Raw genomic sequence first — 16,775 nt, 5'->3', positions numbered from 1 at the left:
TAAAAAAATAGCCTACCTGGAGAAATAGTGGTCAAGTTTTCAAGAAGACAAACCAGAGATGCCATTTTAAAGCAACATCAGCAACTCCACTGAAAATGGGAAATGTAACCATTAAAATTTTAAAGGACATTCCATTTGAAATTAGACAAAAGAGGAAAAATTACAAGGAATTAATTTATTTTCTTCAAACGAATGGAATATCGTACAGATGGGTGGTTCCGGAAGATCTTTAAGATCAACGATAGAAGGGAGAAAATAGACTCCACTTTTAAAGCTAAAGAATTTTTGAAATGTCTGCTGGGGACAGATGATGAGTCTAAAGAGGGAGAATCGAAGTCGAGTGACTCTGCTACCTCGGGAACGGAAGAGGATTCTGCGGCAGAAAAGGGTGCAGGACCTGCCAGAGTGGTATACGATTTTAGAGACAGAAAGCCGAAGTAAAGGCAGAAGGACTTGGAAAATGGCCTTTTGAAGCAAAGAATAAGAAGATGATCAGAGACTTCTCTCATAACAACTAACAAAATAACATACAAGAAGCGAATTGTTATAAGCAAGAACTCAACAAGTATATTGTGATAATAAAACTAATGGTACTAACATATTTACTAACAGTGAAAAGATCTCCTTCTCTTGGGGTTTTAGTCTAGTGTGGTTTGCTTTTCTTTATCCCTAGTTGTAGTCCCTCCCCTATATTTCTTTGTAGTTTGTAGTATATGCAAAATAAAAAATATCCCTACGGGGATTTAAAAAAACGAAAAGAAAATAGTGTGTCTATAATAGAAAACTACTTACTTTCCTTTTTCTTCCCTAGCATAGCCTAAGCAGTGGATTTAGTTAATCTTGGATTTGTTCTCTGCAGTCTTTTTGTACCCAACATCTTTTATTGTTTACTAGGCAATTGGTTAAAACATCAATACCATTTGTTTATTTTTCTACTAGCACATCTTGAAAGAAACCGCAGAGCCAGTATGGTGGTTTCCCAATCTCTCTTTAAATACCTCGAAGTCAACATAAAAAGTTTATTTCTCAAAGTAGCAAAACACTGACATCTCTTAGTCTTGGAGGAGTATCTCCACAAATGAAGAGTGTTGTATCAATACATGCATAGATATGTATAAAGAGGTAGTCCCAGAAATAGAAACATCAGTCTGCACTCACACAAATCCTCTTTGCAGCTTTTTCTAAAACTTCATGGTCCTTCTCTCCAATATCATGGAAACTGCTCTTAATTTTCACCTGTTCATTTGCTTCTGTTTCAGTGTGCTTTATTTTCTTGCAGTGTGGAAGTTCAATGCGTCCTCGACGCACAAAGTGACTGATGCGAGACTCCAAACCTTCACATTTGGGGCGATCCATTAACGGTTTGTAGTTGCGGGCTTTTACTCCCTCGATCAAAGCACTGATTTGGTTGTGAACTGGAGGTTTTATTTCTTTCCAAGGAATTGTAGTGTCATTGCTTAAACCTGTAAATATATAGAAGATGGTGCTCGTAACACTGTCAGAGGAATACCTAGAGCACTATGGATAACCTTCCCCTGGTTCCTCTGCCCCTTTTGGATTGCTGTAAGCACAAGTGTGGAATAATGAAAGGGGCATGCTGGTATCATCCACTGACCCAGATACAATAAATGCATAGAATCCTACCTGTGGGTATTCCAACAAAATCTAGTCCCTGTAACATGCTGTGCAGCATATGAGATTTAACAGCATGGTTAGCCCATAGCTGCTGTAAATGAGTAACGTTAAACTCCTGGACTTCACGGTCATAGATCCATTGGAGGTTTTCAAACTCGCAGTCATAGAGGACCAGAGGAAATTCCACTGCCATGCTGCAAAAACAAAAAAAATTTTTTTTTGAAATGAAAACTAAAAAGTAGACTTGATATTTCAGTGCAGCAGTTAAGCATGTGTGGAAGCTGGCATCCATGTGAAGATCCCTTGCTGCGCTTAGAATCGTATACAACACTTGATGTGAATGCAGTTGAACAACTGCATCATAATGCTGATCTGGACCCCACTAAATGATCTGGATATTCTGTTGATGCACACAGGGAGAGGCACTTTTATTTGAGACCACTGGTCTTGTGCTACACGTTGCATGAACACAGAGGTGGATCAGAGGAACAGTCTTTAGGAGCCCTCACCAGTTAATTATTTGCAAAAAGCAAAATAAACAAATGGTAATTCATAATAGTTTGGACCTACACATTCTCGTTTCCATAAAAAGATGCTAATTTTAGGAAAACTGGTTTTCAGATACAGTATACTGTTTTGGTAAAACCAGATGTTTGTGAACTGTCAAAACAGAATTGGAAGTATGCAGGCCTCATTTCGAGCCGGAGCAATCCTCCGGCAGAGAGGCCAGGGGGTGGGGACATGTAGCAAGCCCTGCCCCCTGCTCCCAGCAGCCCTCCCCTCAGTCAGCCAGGGAAGACAAGGAAGAAGCAAGGTAAGTTATGTATCTCACCCCCTGCCTTTCCAGGCCCTGTAAAGGCCTCCCCAACCCCCCAGCATTGTCTCTTCAGGCCCCTGTGGGCCCGAGAGAGCCCTTCCCAACCCCCCCAGTGTTGTCTCTCCAGGCCCGTGCAGCTGCACGGGGCCCCCAGTGCCACTCCTCCAGAGTGCCTACAGAGCCCCCCCCCTCGCCTGCCTTTCCTGGCCTGCTTGCCTTGGTGAACGGCCCAGGAAAGGCCTACAGAGCGGGGGCCCCCCACCTTTCCCAGCACCTGGCTGGTGCAGGGTGGTGTCAGGGGCTTGATCGGGGTGGGTGGGTAGCGGGGGCTTGGTGGTGGGGAGCCTCTCCCCCATCTCTTTGCCCTCCCTTTCTTTCTTTCTTTCCTTCCTTCCTTCCTTCCTAGATCGGTGCATTTCTCCCCCCATAGCTAGCAATCCAAAACAGTCCTGTGGCACCTTTAAGCCCAAGGCTTGTTCAGGTAGACCGATAGCAAGTCAAAAGAGTCCAGTGGCACCTTTAAGACCAAGGTTTATTCAGGTACGAGCTCTCCCACCTTCTGACATACTTTCGTTGATGGCAGGGGTGTGGCATATGCAAATAAGTTATGCTAATGAGCTCCTGCACCTCTTTTTCTAGAAATGACCCCTGGAAGTATGTGACGTTGGGTATCCTTGATCTTAAACTACAAACTCTAAATGTGATGGGAGAAGGAGCATTCTTTTAAGTGCCAAAGGCCACAGGAAATTATTTTCCCCTAAACTATATTAGCCTGACTGACATCAGACTAATCAGATGCAATATGAATAATCATGAATCCATATAGTTTTAGATTCCAATAAATCAAGGCAGTACTACCTTACCTTTGGGGCCAAGTGTGCTACAGACAGAATTTGTGTGGAAGTCCAATTCTGGTGTGTATTTACTGTTTGTATTTCTACAGGTCTCCTCTCCGCATAATTTGTTTGTCCCCAGTTCAAAACACTTGAGAGCACACTAGAGTTCAGCAATGGACAAGTGCCACTTGTGCCACCTAGACTAAGTCTGACTCCTCTCCACACACCCCAATTTTCACATGTTAATTTAACAGAGAATGCAGAATCTTGAGACATTCTAAGGCAATCTATTGCACAAGCTTGTAAAGACAAGGCTGTCTCCTCGGATGTGCAATAATGTCAGTCCTTAAGGTACTGTGGGACAGAAGGAAAGACCCCTAGCTAATGGAGATGGTGGAAAGTGCAGCCAACTTATGGTGACTCCATAGGGTTTTCAAGACAAGGGATGTTCAGAGGTGGTTTGCCATTGTCTGCCTCTGTGTGGCAACCCTGGACTTCCTTGGTGGTCTCCCATCCAAAGCACTAACCAGGGCTAGCCCTACTTAACTTCTGAGATCAGGCTAGCCTGGGCCATCCAGGTCAGGAGGTAATAGTAGAATATATGCATTGCTACAAAAGCACCCAGGTTCAATGTCCAGTTAAAGAGATTTCAGAGAACAGGGCTGGGAAACACCCACACTGGGCTACATAAACCCATAGCCAACACAATAAGACCACTATGACTGCAGTATGGTGTAGTGGTTAAGTGTGCGGACTCTAATCTGGGAGAACCGGGTTTGATTCCCCACTCCTCCACTTGCAGCTGCTGGATGACCTTGGGCAAGCCGTAGTTCTGATAAGAGCTGTTCTGGAAAAAGAGCCGTTTCTGTCAGAGCTGTCTCAGCACCACCTACCTCGCAGGCAGTGTTCCCTCTAAGCTGAGTTAGTGTGAGCTAGCTCACAGTTTTTAGCCTCCGGCTCACACATTTTTGCCTTATTTCAGGAAGGAGGGCTCCAGAGCAAACTAATTTATGCAGCAGCCAAATCACTCACTCACAACTTTAACGCCAGTAGCTCACAAAGTAGAATGTTTGCTCACAAGACTCCACAGCTTAGAGGGAACATTGCTCACAGGGTGTCTGTTGTGGGGAGGGGAAGGGAAAGGAGTTTGTAAGATGCTCTGAGATTCCTTTGGGTAGTGAAGGGCGGGGTATAAATCCAATCTCTTCTCTTCTTAATTTTTGCTGTAACAGATTAACATGAGTACGCTTAAGGTTTTTTTAGCCAAGTATTACCTGTATTGTGGTTTTCTAGGATTGTTCTCTATATCCAGTAACTCGTCAATGATTTCTGGCTTCTCCATCCTTTGTCCAATCAGGAAGAGGATAGCCATCATACAACGGACTTGATGATAGAGGAACGCCTGGCCTGTCACTTCAAACTGGTACATTCGGAAAGGGTCTTGTTGCTTGGTTATCTCTCTATCCACAGGCTGCACCTCTGCATTGAGAATTGTTCTTTGAAAATTGGTCACACCATTAGCTACATCCATTTTGCATAGATTACGAAAGTCGTGAGTTCCCACAAATCTCTGTGCTGCAGTATTCATGAGAGCTACATCCAAGTCACCATGAGGGAAAAAGTAGCGATATGTCCTCTTCAGGCAATTGAATCTCGCACTGAAGTTGGAATCTACTGGGGCCCAGGCCAGTACTCGTATGTCAGGAGGGAGCACCCGATTTAAAATATGGGTGTAGCGGATCTCCTCAGATGTACTGCTAGCTTTGTCTTTTGTGGTAATCCCAGGTTCATCTACTGTCTTCTCTGAAAAGTTTGAGCGGAGATCCAGGGAGATCACCTGAAGCATTGGAGAGAAGTATTATATTCTACAGTTACATGTGTAAAACAAGAACAAATAAATTGGTACACATAATAATTTTTAGAAATTCCACTTTGAAACTCTATTTGGAAGCTGATGATAGAATGTAACTTGCGACCCTTCTCATGATGTCCTGATAAATTCATCCCCTTTAACTCAACAAAAATACCAGTTTTTAATAAGTTACAATACAGTTCCTCAAACAGATACTGACAGCAAATACCTTTGGCTCCTTATTAAATTACTTCTGGGTACTAAGGAAGTGTTTATCCAGTTAAGTTTCCTGAGCTGCCTGCATGCGGTGGAAAACAAGGGTGTCAGTGGGTTAGGTTGGCTACATTGGAAGTTTCCACTGATTCCCCCATCCCATAACAGGACTTCCTCACATTGATCCTCAGGGTCCCCAATCCTCCAGCAACAGAATTTTGTGGAGGTTGGTAGATTGCACTAGGAGGGGGAGAGCCAGGAAACTTTCTGTTCTGCTGATGAAAATTTCATCTGGAACTAACCCAACATAACAATAGTAATCCTGAAATTAAAATTCTAAATGTCTCTTAATTATCAGTTGATTAGCAAAATATGACAAAGGTTTTTGGTCAATAAAGGTACAAGTTACTGTAGAAAAAGGGTTTTGGTCAATAAAGGTACAAGTTACTGTGCTGCCTTAATGCCTTACAAATGTGTTTTATTTAGTATTTATTTCTTGGAACTAAACACATAACTTTTTTAATCCCTATATACTACTAGCTCAAGTCTGTTGAACAACAGAGACCCAAGTGTCGATATATTTAAATTTCAATCTTTTAATTTAACGTTGACTGTAACTTTGATAATGCAATACAAATGCTTGCTGTTAGTCAATCCACTCCCTGCTCATAGATCTAATCAGAGAACAGGAGAGGATGCATTAAGAAAGGAGGGAAAAATGAAAGAAGAGAGTGGCCGTCTTAAACTTCACACCCAAGCCAACAATCCCACATAGAGGTCTAACAAAGGTAGTGCTTACCTGTCCAAAGGCACTGACTCCTTTGTCTGTGCGCCCACAGCGATGATAATTAGAAGATTGCCTGCTCTCCACCAGCCGGGTTTTGATTAGAGACTCAAACAGTTTCTCTTCAATAGTATTGGTGGTGTTCTCCTGGCTAGCAAAGCCCTGGTATTCCCAGCCCAGGTAGGCTATCTTCAGAGCTACATGTCTCCGGCCAGAAGCACTAAAATCAAATGGCCGCTGCTGGCGCTTCTTAGTTTTTCCAGCTGTTGGAGGGGCTCTTCCTGTGCCTGTGGTCTCCGTCCTCTCTAGGAGTTTTTCTTGCAAACTTTGCACAGTATCTTCCAGCTCCTGAACCCTCTTCAGCAGCTTCTCAGTTTCTGTACCATTTTCCTCCATAGTCCTATAAAAACTATGACATGAGAACTTGGTAGCAGTTGGTCTAGAGTAGTAACCACACAATTATTCAAGCTTTGTATTTGTTGCTAGACTAGGGCTCCGGTCACACAGCAAAGTTGCCACGGGAGAAGCACGGATGGTGGGCGGATTATCCGGGCACGATCACACCCCAACATCTGGGAAATGGAGCACACCCGTGGCTTACCGCCGAAAATGCGTGTTAAAAAACTAGTACCTCCAAAGTACTAGTAAACGTTTGCCACGGGCTGCCTCCAGACTCCCATGGTGTGATCGCGCCGGCGCGTGGCATGTCCCTCGTTTACCTGCCGGCACCGAGGGAAGGACCCGTGGTGTGCCAGTTTGATTGGGTAATTGCAGATCAAACTGCGCCGGGGCAATTAGCCCCCCCCCCCCCGGCACGATATCCAGCCCGTGTGATCGGGGCATATATTCAGTTTTCAAAAACTTGATTTTCTTTCTGCTCTCCTATACAGGCATCATGTTCATGTTTAATGACATCTTTCTAGTACTGAAAAAGAAGTCTGTGTTTTCTTGTGTTTGCTAACAAATCTTTTAAAATGTGTTTTTAAAATGAGCCTTTTAAAACATGTATTTGAAAGAGTTGGGAATAATATCAGCATATTACTTGTAGTAAAGAGGCAGCTATAGCTTTTACCAGATAATTTTTTCTCCCTGGTTTTGCAGGTTCACACTCCAAATGGAGGTACTTACATTGCAAAATTCTCAAGCTTAAGTGTACTAAAGTTTCAAACATTGACTTCTAGAATGTCTTCCATATCAAGTAGGCTGCTAAGAAACAGTATTCTAGGATATGTTCCTAGGATGAATTCCTGGTGTGAGTATATTTGATATGGGATAGTCGCTGGGCTTGGTGGTCTTTGCTGTTGCTCTCTAAACTGAGAGTGCATCCAAAGCACATCCCTGGAAATGTGTGGCAGCAATGAATGGGGGAAGAACATGGCAGACAAGCAGTTTTTCAGAGAAGCTCATTTTCTGCTAATGATCATTTTCTTGAACTTCCAGTATGTTTTCAAGAAATCTCAGGGCTGCCTGGAATCAGAGTCTAAAAAGCACCTGCATAGTAATTTACTGTAAAAGACTGACTATATTCTAAGTATTGTAAAAGGGAACAGAATCTAGACTTTACTGTTTTAATTATAAGCTGCCTTCAGAAGGCCTTTGGTGAGGCAGCACAAATTCTAAACTGACATAAGGCAAGGCAAGTTCTTGCCAGTGATGAGCAAATGATTCTCTCTCTCAGTAATTTTTGTTTAATAAAATTTGGTAGGTGTAACAGATCTCAGATTTGGATACTGTGTGAGTATTGGCATCTCTCTTGCAGAATCAGTAACGACACCTGTCAAGGAGAAGTAATGGATGCGCTGATGGGGCCAGATCAGTACCGATGGAATAATATGAACTATGAAGATCGACTCAAAGCAGCTATGGCCTTTATCCGCCTTTGTGTGGAACACGGAGGGGGAGACAGCCCAAGACAAGGCCGTGTTCCACCTCAGCTTGATCCATACACAAAAGCTTCTGTGACCTCTGTGACCAGACCCATGCTTCCTGTGATGATCAAACATCCTCAGACAGAACCCACTTTGCTACCAGCGGAGCCCAGTATTCCTAGGAAACCTGTGATGAAAAGGAAGGTTCTGAGGCGAAGACCCAATGGAGAAATACAGGTGACAGATGAATCAGTCACCAGCGAACCTGAATCTACCAGTATAAGTGACCCTGAGTATGGGGATCTGAGTCAGAGAACATGCAGTCCTCATCAGGAAGATGAAGAGTCTGAGGAAGAATGTGAGCCAAAGAGTTCCCCTGAATCAGAGGCTGCTTATTCCTGGAGATCTTCGGAAGAGAGCCAGAGTCATGGCTCCCAAAGAGAGAGCCAGTGCCAAAGCAGTCCATCATCCGTGCAGGACCTGATCATCACTGGTCACCCAAAGTCCTTCATATTACCAAGATTAGACCAAATAAGCCAAAACAGAATGAAGACTGACCGGGTAGCCCGTTACTTGGAGCATAAGCACGACTGGGAGTCGCTACGGCTACCAGGGGAAGATTCCAGGAAAAATGTGCGGTGGAGCATCCGGGAACAGATGCTGTATAAGACGGAATTTCCTCCTAGGTCTCAGCACGTTTATATACCCAACAATTACCTGGTGCCTACTGAGAAGAAGAGATCTGCCCTGCGATGGGGAATACGCTGTGACCTGGCAAACGGGGTCGTGCCTAGAAATTCTTACTCGTCCTAGAAATGCTGAGTCGTTACAGCTGTATTTACAGCCGTGTGCATTGCTTAGCATCACCTAAGTGTTCCTATTTTGTTTCCTTTGAAGTGTAAATCCTGCTTATTTTAAAATTGCTTTGGCTTTCCAAATTGATCCGTGCTGGCACAGAAGAATTTTTCCCTATTAGTGCTACTTAAATGGTTGCTGTGAAAAGGATCCCTTACATACAAATAGTGACCCCTAAAAATAAGATAAATTTCAGCCTACTGGAATGTGTGTCAAGGAGAACAACTTTTATTGAAATATCTTTTGTACCCAGTGTGAAGTCACTTTTTAAAATCCTCTAACTTCTTGATACTAGTTATTAAAAATGTGTGGAATAAAAGTATTTGTTTCTTTGTTAGCAAGCTTGAATTTTCTGACATCTAGTAATTCTAAAAGAGCTGAATAAATCCTCAAGAATGAGATACAAGTAACTGTTTCAGTGGAACTGATGTAATACTAAACATGTAGAAGCAAATGTAGATAAAACCCTGAAGTGAAAATTCCAAAGACGCAGGGGGAGGGCAGAGAAAGGGAATGGCACTCTATCCTTAAGTAGGTGGCAGGGAGTTTACACTGTTTTCTTTTTTAAAACTTATAGGTTGGTGTATTAAGATTGCTTGATTTGAATTTAAATTTTGCACAATAGAAGCTGCTTGCTTAAGCATATACCCCATAGCTAAGTAAATAATCCACAAAATAATCATCAATAATCCTAGATCTAGTTTGTGACTCCTGCAAGAATTCACTCAAAGTATATAAGTCTTTTCTCCAAAGTAAAAATGTGGCTCTCTACATATAAAATGGTAGTCTAGTGATAGCAAAATGAAAATATATATGAAAATATTGTATGTTATCTAAGTTACAAAAACGGGTGTGTTTTGGCTCAGTTGTTTCCTGCTCAGAGGAAGTACTTCTGTTAGGAATGCACTGAAGTATGGCTTGCATACAGAAGAATGCATAGCACAATTATGCAAAACTAGACACTTCTATGCAACTTAATTAGCAAATCATTGTTATAGGAGTGAACTTGCTCTAAACTGGAAATAATGGAACAAAAAATGCCTGCCCTTGTCAAAAATAGCACATAAAGAACCCAGTTTTATTTTGTCTCTTTGCAGTTTTATTTTCTGTCTCTTTGCACTCCCCATCAAAATGGCAAATTTGAGCACTATGCTAGATTAAAAACAGATCCTGGAAGTTTCTGATATAAATCTTTCTTTGGGTATGAACTTGCTGATGGGTCTTAGGATTGTTGTAAGAATTTGAGCCCTTTAAAAAAATGTTGTCATACTACCCCCCCTCCCTTTTTTTGTTGGACAAGAGAGGCTTTTCCTCTCTTTAAAGTCTTGCTGTACTGGAAGCTGCAAGAGAAGAGACCTAAGGCTAGGCTTAGCTGTTTGAATATCTTACAAGCTTTTGAAATAATTCACCAAAGTCCATTTAAAGAGTCTAGGAGGGTTACAATGATTTTTATTTAAAATATGCAATGAAATAAGGCCAGCAATTAAAACTAGACCACTGTAAGACTTCCACCTGTTTATATGAACTGGTTAACCTGTTTGGGCCATTCTACCACATGGAAGCCACTGCTAAGAAAGTTCTGCTGCGTGCAGATGGTGATCTAATCTACCAGTACTCTTAACTGCTCCCTAGTCTGATGGACAGAGCTGCCAATCATCAGTATGGGACAGGTGTTCCTGTACATCTGTGGGTTCTAGGCCATTAAGGGCTTTGTAGGTTTTAACCAGCACTTTGAGTTGGACCCAGATACAAATAGGCAGCCAAACAGTAACACTGCTGTAATGTTTGAATTGCAAGTAACTCCAAATAGCAAATTAGCTGCATCATTTTGCAGAAGCTGGAATTCATCTCCAAGGCCAGCCTCATGTACACTGCTCCACATTAGTCCAGCTTCAAGGTTATTGCACAGTTCTGCCCTGCCAGATCAGCCAACTAGAAGGCCAGTTTCCATGCTAAAGGCATGGCAAAATGTGGCTTTAGTTGTATTAACCTGTTTCTATTAGAGCAGCCTGATCTAAAAACACTTCTGGTCTCCTAATAGTAACCCAAAGATCATTGTATATCAGCAAAAATGGGGAGCACTATACCCCCCAAGACACCAGCCTTACTAGCATCACCTCCCTGTCTTTTCTGGATTCCATTTGTTGTCCCTCAACCTCTTGAACGCAGCTAACATTGGCTCAGAACAGAAACGAGTTACTTTAAAACAAACTAAACCAAAACCTATGGTATTTTTAATTGAAGACTTAAGTGAGGAGGGGGAAATCTTGCGATGGTTTAATAAACCAAGCGCACTCCGTACCTTACCCATGCAGGCTTAACAACCACTGAGACATCAGACCAACAATGTACTGATGGGAGGGTCGTTTCAGAGAATCTAACAGCGTGATCCTATACAAGTTTGCTCAGAAGTTTTATTCCACGGATGGTCAATGGGACTTCTAGAACTGCAGCGTGATCTTTACTTAGATGTAAAGTTCAGCGATGTCAATGCGAAACTTCTAGAACTGCAGCCTGATCTTATGTACCTTTACTTAGATGTAAAGTTCAGCGATGTCAATGCGATTTACTCCCAAATAAGTTTGGGCGGAGGAAAATACTTGCGCGTAAATTATGCATGGGAACGGGCTGCTAAAGTACTGGGGGCTGATTTGCCCTTCCATGGAAGAATGTCGCGACTTAAAGCAAGCCGTCCACAGATTCCGTGCTCTCCTGTGGGAGTGGGGCCTTAAGTGGAGGGAATCCATTTGGCTGCCTAGAAGGAAAAAACCAGCCTCCCCAGCTCTCCCTATCAAACACGAGAAGGTCTCTCCTACCTCTGCAACAGCCTCCGTGCAGCGTTTCTTAGAAAAGGTGCCGATCGCATGCACGACTATCTGCCTCTGACTTCCTTGTAGGAAATGACATAACAGCTCCTCTTGACATAGCACAAAAAGGGTTCTGGGAAATGTAGTCCTATATTAAAATGCTCAGGCTAACACCCCCACCCCACCCAGTTCAACGAATCTCTTGAGTATGTTTGCTGAAACAGACTGAGACGGCTAACCCTCCGGAATTAGAAGCCAAGCGTGAAGATGATGCTGTGTCCCCTGCATCAGCGAATCAAGAGGCACGGAGGTTCCAGTCCGCTATCCTCCAGGATTTTTTTCAATTCTGTTTTAAAGCTCTATAAAATAATATAAACTCGTCGTGAGCTTGTAAAATGAGATGTTAAAAAAAAGAAATGTGACTTTTGAATGAGTACTGGTTAATATGAAGCTACTGTACACAGTCAGGCCACAGGTCTATCTAGCCTACTCTGACCTGCACTGGTAGCCACAGAGGAACACGATATATTAAAAGGCACAATATAAAACGCTAATAAAGCACCATATTATAAACAAATAATCTTCATTTTTTCATTCAAACTGTTATTGGTTCAAACTTTCCCCCTATCTCCTGAGTTTCTGTCACTTGGAATCACACGTTATTTAGATTGCTTTGGGGGGTTTGCTTTTGGCAGAAAGAATGTATATACTTAGAGAACTCTATTTGTTTACAGTGTGGTGCTTTATTAACATTTTGTAGTTTGGCTATTCTGACTGGCAATGGCTCCCCAAGGTCTCAAGGCATAGATTAGAAACTAACCCACCACGTTCAGTGAAAGGGGTTCCCTTAGGAGAGGACAGGGGAAGAGGACAGTGGAAACAGTGGAACAAAAAGACCATGAAATGGGAAAAATAAAGTTTGTGATATCTCTGTGCAAAGTTCAGCTATATACAGGATGAGCCCAGGAACCATTCGTGATACCAGGAGAGCAAAGTTTCAGTCCAGCGGCACCTTTAAGACCAACGAAGTTTTATTCAAGGTATAAGCTTTCGTGTGCATGCACACTTCAGATATCTCTTCTGGTATCTGAATAATTGTGCATGCACATAAAAGCTTATACCTTGAATAAACGTTTGTTGGTCTTTAAAGGTGCCACTGGACCCCAACTTTATTCTGATGCTTGAGACCAACACTCTACCCACCTGAATCTTTGATCACAGCAGTAACTGATATTGTGCTTCTATCAGTGCTGCCGTCCCTATCGAAGACTAGTGCAATTCTAAATTTTGGAATTGGGGGGGGGGGTTTGCCTGGAGGTTGGCAACCCTATTTCACATGGTTTTTCCCCAGAATGCATGCTGTTAAGAAGTGTCTCTCCCCCCCCCTTCTTCCCCACGACATCGTGGTGATTTTAAAGCTGGGATGGCTGCCACGTGGGCAGGAGAATGTAGATTTATGCCTAGTTTCCCGAGCCTTCCTGGGCGATCTCTGAACTAGACAGACCGCGGCTGAGATCCGGCAGGGCTCTTATGGTCTCGATTTTTTTCGTTGCTACGCTGACCAAAGCCAGACCAATGGACATTAATTATCGCACCCATTCCCCCAGAATGCATGCTGTTAAGAAGTGTCTCTCCCCCCCCCTTCTTCCCCACGACATCGTGGTGATTTTAAAGCTGGGATGGCTGCCACGTGGGCAGGAGAATGTAGATTTATGCCTAGTTTCCCGAGCCTTCCTGGGCAATCTCTGAAATAGACAGACCGCGGCCGAGATCTAGCAGGGCTCTTATGGTCTTGATTTTTTCCCCTTGCTATGCTGACCAAAGCCAGACCCAATGGACATTAATTATCGCACCCATTCCAGAGGGGCCGCCGTGTCAGCCTGTCGTAGCAAAAGCAAGCAGGAATCCTTAAGACCAGACCAACGCGCTTTTTTATTACACCCGCAGAAGCTCTCATGGACGTCCCCGGCAGTCCGCCACAAGAGCCGCCAGGAGCGACGGTTCAGCTTCCAAGGTCTTGCAAAAAGCTGTTCTGTCTTGCAAAAGGCCACGCCGGCCTCTCCGTCTCCACGGCAACCGCGCCCCCAAGGAGCGGGATGTGAATATTCACATCGAGGCCACGCCCCCTCTGCCTCTTGCCAACTGCGCGCTTGAGGCGCGAGGCTTCGGGCTCTGCGTGGCCTCGTGCTCGGTCGAGGCGGCTCGCGTGGGCCGCGTCCATTGGTGGCTCGCGGAGGAGCTGGGCGAGATGTGGCCGGGGAATAGACGTTTGGCGAAGGGGCTGGTCGGGGTCCCGCCTAGGGAGTCCCAGGGCGTGCCTCGGAGTGTAAGGGAGGGGGACGCCTCCAGTGGGGAGGGGCACACGAGCGTCCGTCTCCTTCGGGCCTCCTTTCTCTACCTTTCCCTCTCCCTGAGTCGTTTCCCTCCTCCTTCCTTCCTACGCAAAGTGCTTAATTTCTGCAACCAAAACGCCGCCTCAAATTTACGCGGAGGTTTCACGTGTGGCCTAAGTTAAAAGCGCTTCGTTTGATTTCAGCCCCGCCCCCAACGGTTGGGCTCCTTGGGGCAGTGAAGAAGAAATGAAGCTGCTTCCCCCCCCCTTTCCCCCCAGATCTTCTAATATCTCCCTATATCCCTTTTCTCTGTTTCGTGCATGTAGCCTAGAATATGTTGACCTTGTTTCCTGTCTCTTACTCTTAAATTATGTGATTTTTTTAAAAAGCCTTTTCTAATTTTTACTTCAATTTTTTTCTAACATTCATCCTCTTTACCTCTGAACCAACGGTGATACACTTTCTGTGATACACTATATAATATGGTAGATTCAGGTGGGGAGCCGTGTTGGTTCGAAGCAGTAGAACAAAGTTTGAGTCCAGTGGCACCTTTAAGACCAACAAAGTTTTATTCAAGGCATGAGCTTTGGTGTGCACATACATTGAAGCTAATACATTGAATACAACTTTGTTGGTCTTAAAGGTGCCACTGGACTCAATTTGTTCTATATAATATGGTGTTTCATATAGTAAAATACAGCAGTAGTTTTATAATACTGTGGTATATGTTTATGATATCCTGCTAATGCAATATGTTGTGTCATACGCTATTACAATGTAAGTAATGTGGTATATAAAATGGGTGCTATGGTACTGCAGTCCTGGTTTGCTGGAGTGATTAGAAAGTTGTCCATCTGGTGACTTACCATCCAACGGTGTAGTATCTGGCAGGACATCATTTTTTCTTTACAGCTTTGCTAATGTCTGCTTTGTAAATTACAGCATTGGAGCAATATATTTGTCTGACTCACAATAGGGGTAAAGATTTGGTGCATCTTCTCAGGAATGTGCACCGTGAAGTGAAAACTTTCCAGATGATTTTGTAGGATTTGGCAACTGCCAGTTATGATCACATCAGACTGTTCATGCGGTTAGGTTTTATCTACTACGAGAAGCTGCTCTCTGGAAAAAGAGTAAAACAAGTATAAGATATTTGTATTAGAGGAATACGAGTTGGGGGAAGTGTAAGGAATCATGAGAGGGGAATAATGTCCTCACTGTCTCAGTCTCCTGAGTTTGGGATACTTCCTCTTCATCTTGCTCTAAATCTCAGCATTGTAGCATACTTGCCTTCTAGAGCTAGTTACTGAGTTTTAGAGCTAGGTGAGGGAGCCAGTGTAGTGTAGTAGTTAATAGTAGATTTGGGAGAACTGGGTTCAAATTCCCACTCTAGTACAAAGCTCACAGGTTACCTTGGACCTCTGTTTTTGTCTCTCTCTCATAGGGTTGTTGTGAGGATAAATGGTGCAACAGGGGACTATGGACTGTGACTTCCTTGAAGAAAAGGGGGGATAAAAACATGCACTAGATCAGTGATGCTTAATGGGGTCTGTACGCACACAGACAGTGACCTACATACCTTGGGGGGGCTTTCAGCACTCTTTGGGACTTTAGGCATCCCCTGCCGCTCGCAGTGGCTTCTGACAACCAGTGGAGCTCTCACATCTCTGGAGGATATGGTTGCCAACCTCCAAATGGAGACTGGAGATCTCTCAGAATTGCAACTGATCTCCAAACTACATAAATGATTTATTTATCTAAAACATTTATTTCACTTCTCCTGGAGGAAATGGCTGCTTTGGCAGGTGGACTGCATGGCATTATATCTTGCCAAGGTCCTTCCCCTCTCTAAACCCCACTCTCCCAGGTCCCACCCTCAAATCCCAGGAATTTCCGAACCCAGAGTTGGCAACCCTACCTGAAGATAAAGTCTCAGACTTCTCCCCCGTGCCACTAAAAAGTGGCACACAGCAAAACCTAACACTAAAGAGCTGGCGGGTGGCCACGAGGCACAAAGGTCCCATTTGAATGTGAACCTCAGATTATATAGTAGTAAAATTGACTTGTCTTCTGTGCTGTTTTCCTTTCCACATTTTTTGTGCTTGTGATGTGGGAGGCATTCAGTGATAATGTCTTGTACTGGGTGGGTCTTAGTGGTTAACAACCACTATATTGTTTTTTTTTTGTTTTTTTCTTCTTTGTTAGCTGCCTCCAAGTGTCTGAAGAGGTGGCCTATAATATATAGATAAAACCGATTCCTGAGCTTAGTGCTATAGTGCAGGAGATGGGAATTTAGCTGCCCTTCTTTCTACTGTGTGGGATTGTTGAGAAGGATGTGTGCTTCATATTTTCCAGCTGCTGTTAACTTTTAGTCTGAGCCTCTGTTTTCCCTCTGGTCCCCCCTCCCCAACAATTGCCCTTAGTCTTCTGTGGTTGTAAGCAGTTAACATTCTTATCCGTCTCAGATAGAGGTGCTCTCATCTTAAATCACAAACTTATTTCTTCCCCACTTAGTTGGGTATTGCCTGACTAAGCGGAAGCCCTTCTAGCTTTTCACTGTCTTACCATTAGCCATTTGACTATAGAGTTTGCTATTAGAAGGAACAAGTAGAGATCCATCACAATATTGCTCTAGTCGGGTGTGACAGGGTCACATGACATTGGTGCTAAGCCCTGGGCTCAAAACGCTTAAATTTGCCCTAGTCATGTTTGTTAATCCTTTTGTCTTCCAGCTCGGTGGATCATGTGGGACTACTCAACATTTCGTTGCTTCAG

General features: G+C 43.6%; 2 protein-coding genes across 3 annotated transcripts; one reads left to right on the top strand and one right to left on the bottom strand.

Annotated features, from left to right (window-relative positions):
* Positions 1-1,065: 1,065 nt before the first annotated feature.
* PUS3 (pseudouridylate synthase 3) lies at positions 1,066-11,718 on the bottom strand. The gene is made up of 5 exons (XM_015429398.1): positions 11,677-11,718; positions 6,153-6,546; positions 4,563-5,125; positions 1,645-1,829; positions 1,066-1,463 (listed from the first exon to the last, which is right to left on the bottom strand). Exons 2-5 carry the CDS (start codon positions 6,531-6,533, stop codon positions 1,144-1,146), a joined length of 1,449 nt encoding a protein of 482 aa, XP_015284884.1. The 5' UTR covers positions 6,534-6,546; positions 11,677-11,718; the 3' UTR covers positions 1,066-1,143.
* HYLS1 (hydrolethalus syndrome 1) lies at positions 1,280-9,107 on the top strand. Of its 2 annotated transcripts, XM_015429399.1 has the most exons (3): positions 1,280-1,361; positions 4,646-4,711; positions 7,897-9,107. In XM_015429399.1, exon 3 carries the CDS (start codon positions 7,928-7,930, stop codon positions 8,816-8,818), a length of 891 nt encoding a protein of 296 aa, XP_015284885.1. In that variant the 5' UTR covers positions 1,280-1,361; positions 4,646-4,711; positions 7,897-7,927; the 3' UTR covers positions 8,819-9,107. The 2 variants fall into 2 exon arrangements, with proteins under 2 accessions (XP_015284885.1, XP_015284886.1); XM_015429400.1 differs by lacking the exon at positions 4,646-4,711 and having other exon boundaries at positions 1,325-1,361.
* Positions 11,719-16,775: the final 5,057 nt, after the last annotated feature.

Source organism: Gekko japonicus, unplaced genomic scaffold (genome assembly GCF_001447785.1).
Source record: "Gekko japonicus isolate JY-2015 unplaced genomic scaffold, Gekko_japonicus_V1.1 scaffold67, whole genome shotgun sequence".
Lineage (NCBI taxonomy): Eukaryota > Metazoa > Chordata > Lepidosauria > Squamata > Gekkonidae > Gekko > Gekko japonicus.
Note: the sequence above shows the minus strand (reverse complement) of the source record. Positions and strands in the feature narration are given on the sequence as shown.

What these genes read in the sequence shown, in the direction of transcription:
- HYLS1 (XM_015429399.1), top strand. Translation starts at nt 7,928, where the DNA reads ATGGATGCGCTGATGGGGCCAGATCAGTACCGATGGAATAATATGAAC.
- PUS3 (XM_015429398.1), bottom strand. Translation starts at nt 6,533, where the DNA reads ATGGAGGAAAATGGTACAGAAACTGAGAAGCTGCTGAAGAGGGTTCAG. An exon ending in GAGTCAGTGCCTTTGGACAG is followed by an intron (nt 5,126 to 6,152) that starts GTAAGCACTACC and finishes CCAATGCTTCAG; the next exon opens with GTGATCTCCCTGGATCTCCG. An exon ending in TTTTGTTGGAATACCCACAG is followed by an intron (nt 1,464 to 1,644) that starts GTAGGATTCTAT and finishes ATATATTTACAG; the next exon opens with GTTTAAGCAATGACACTACA.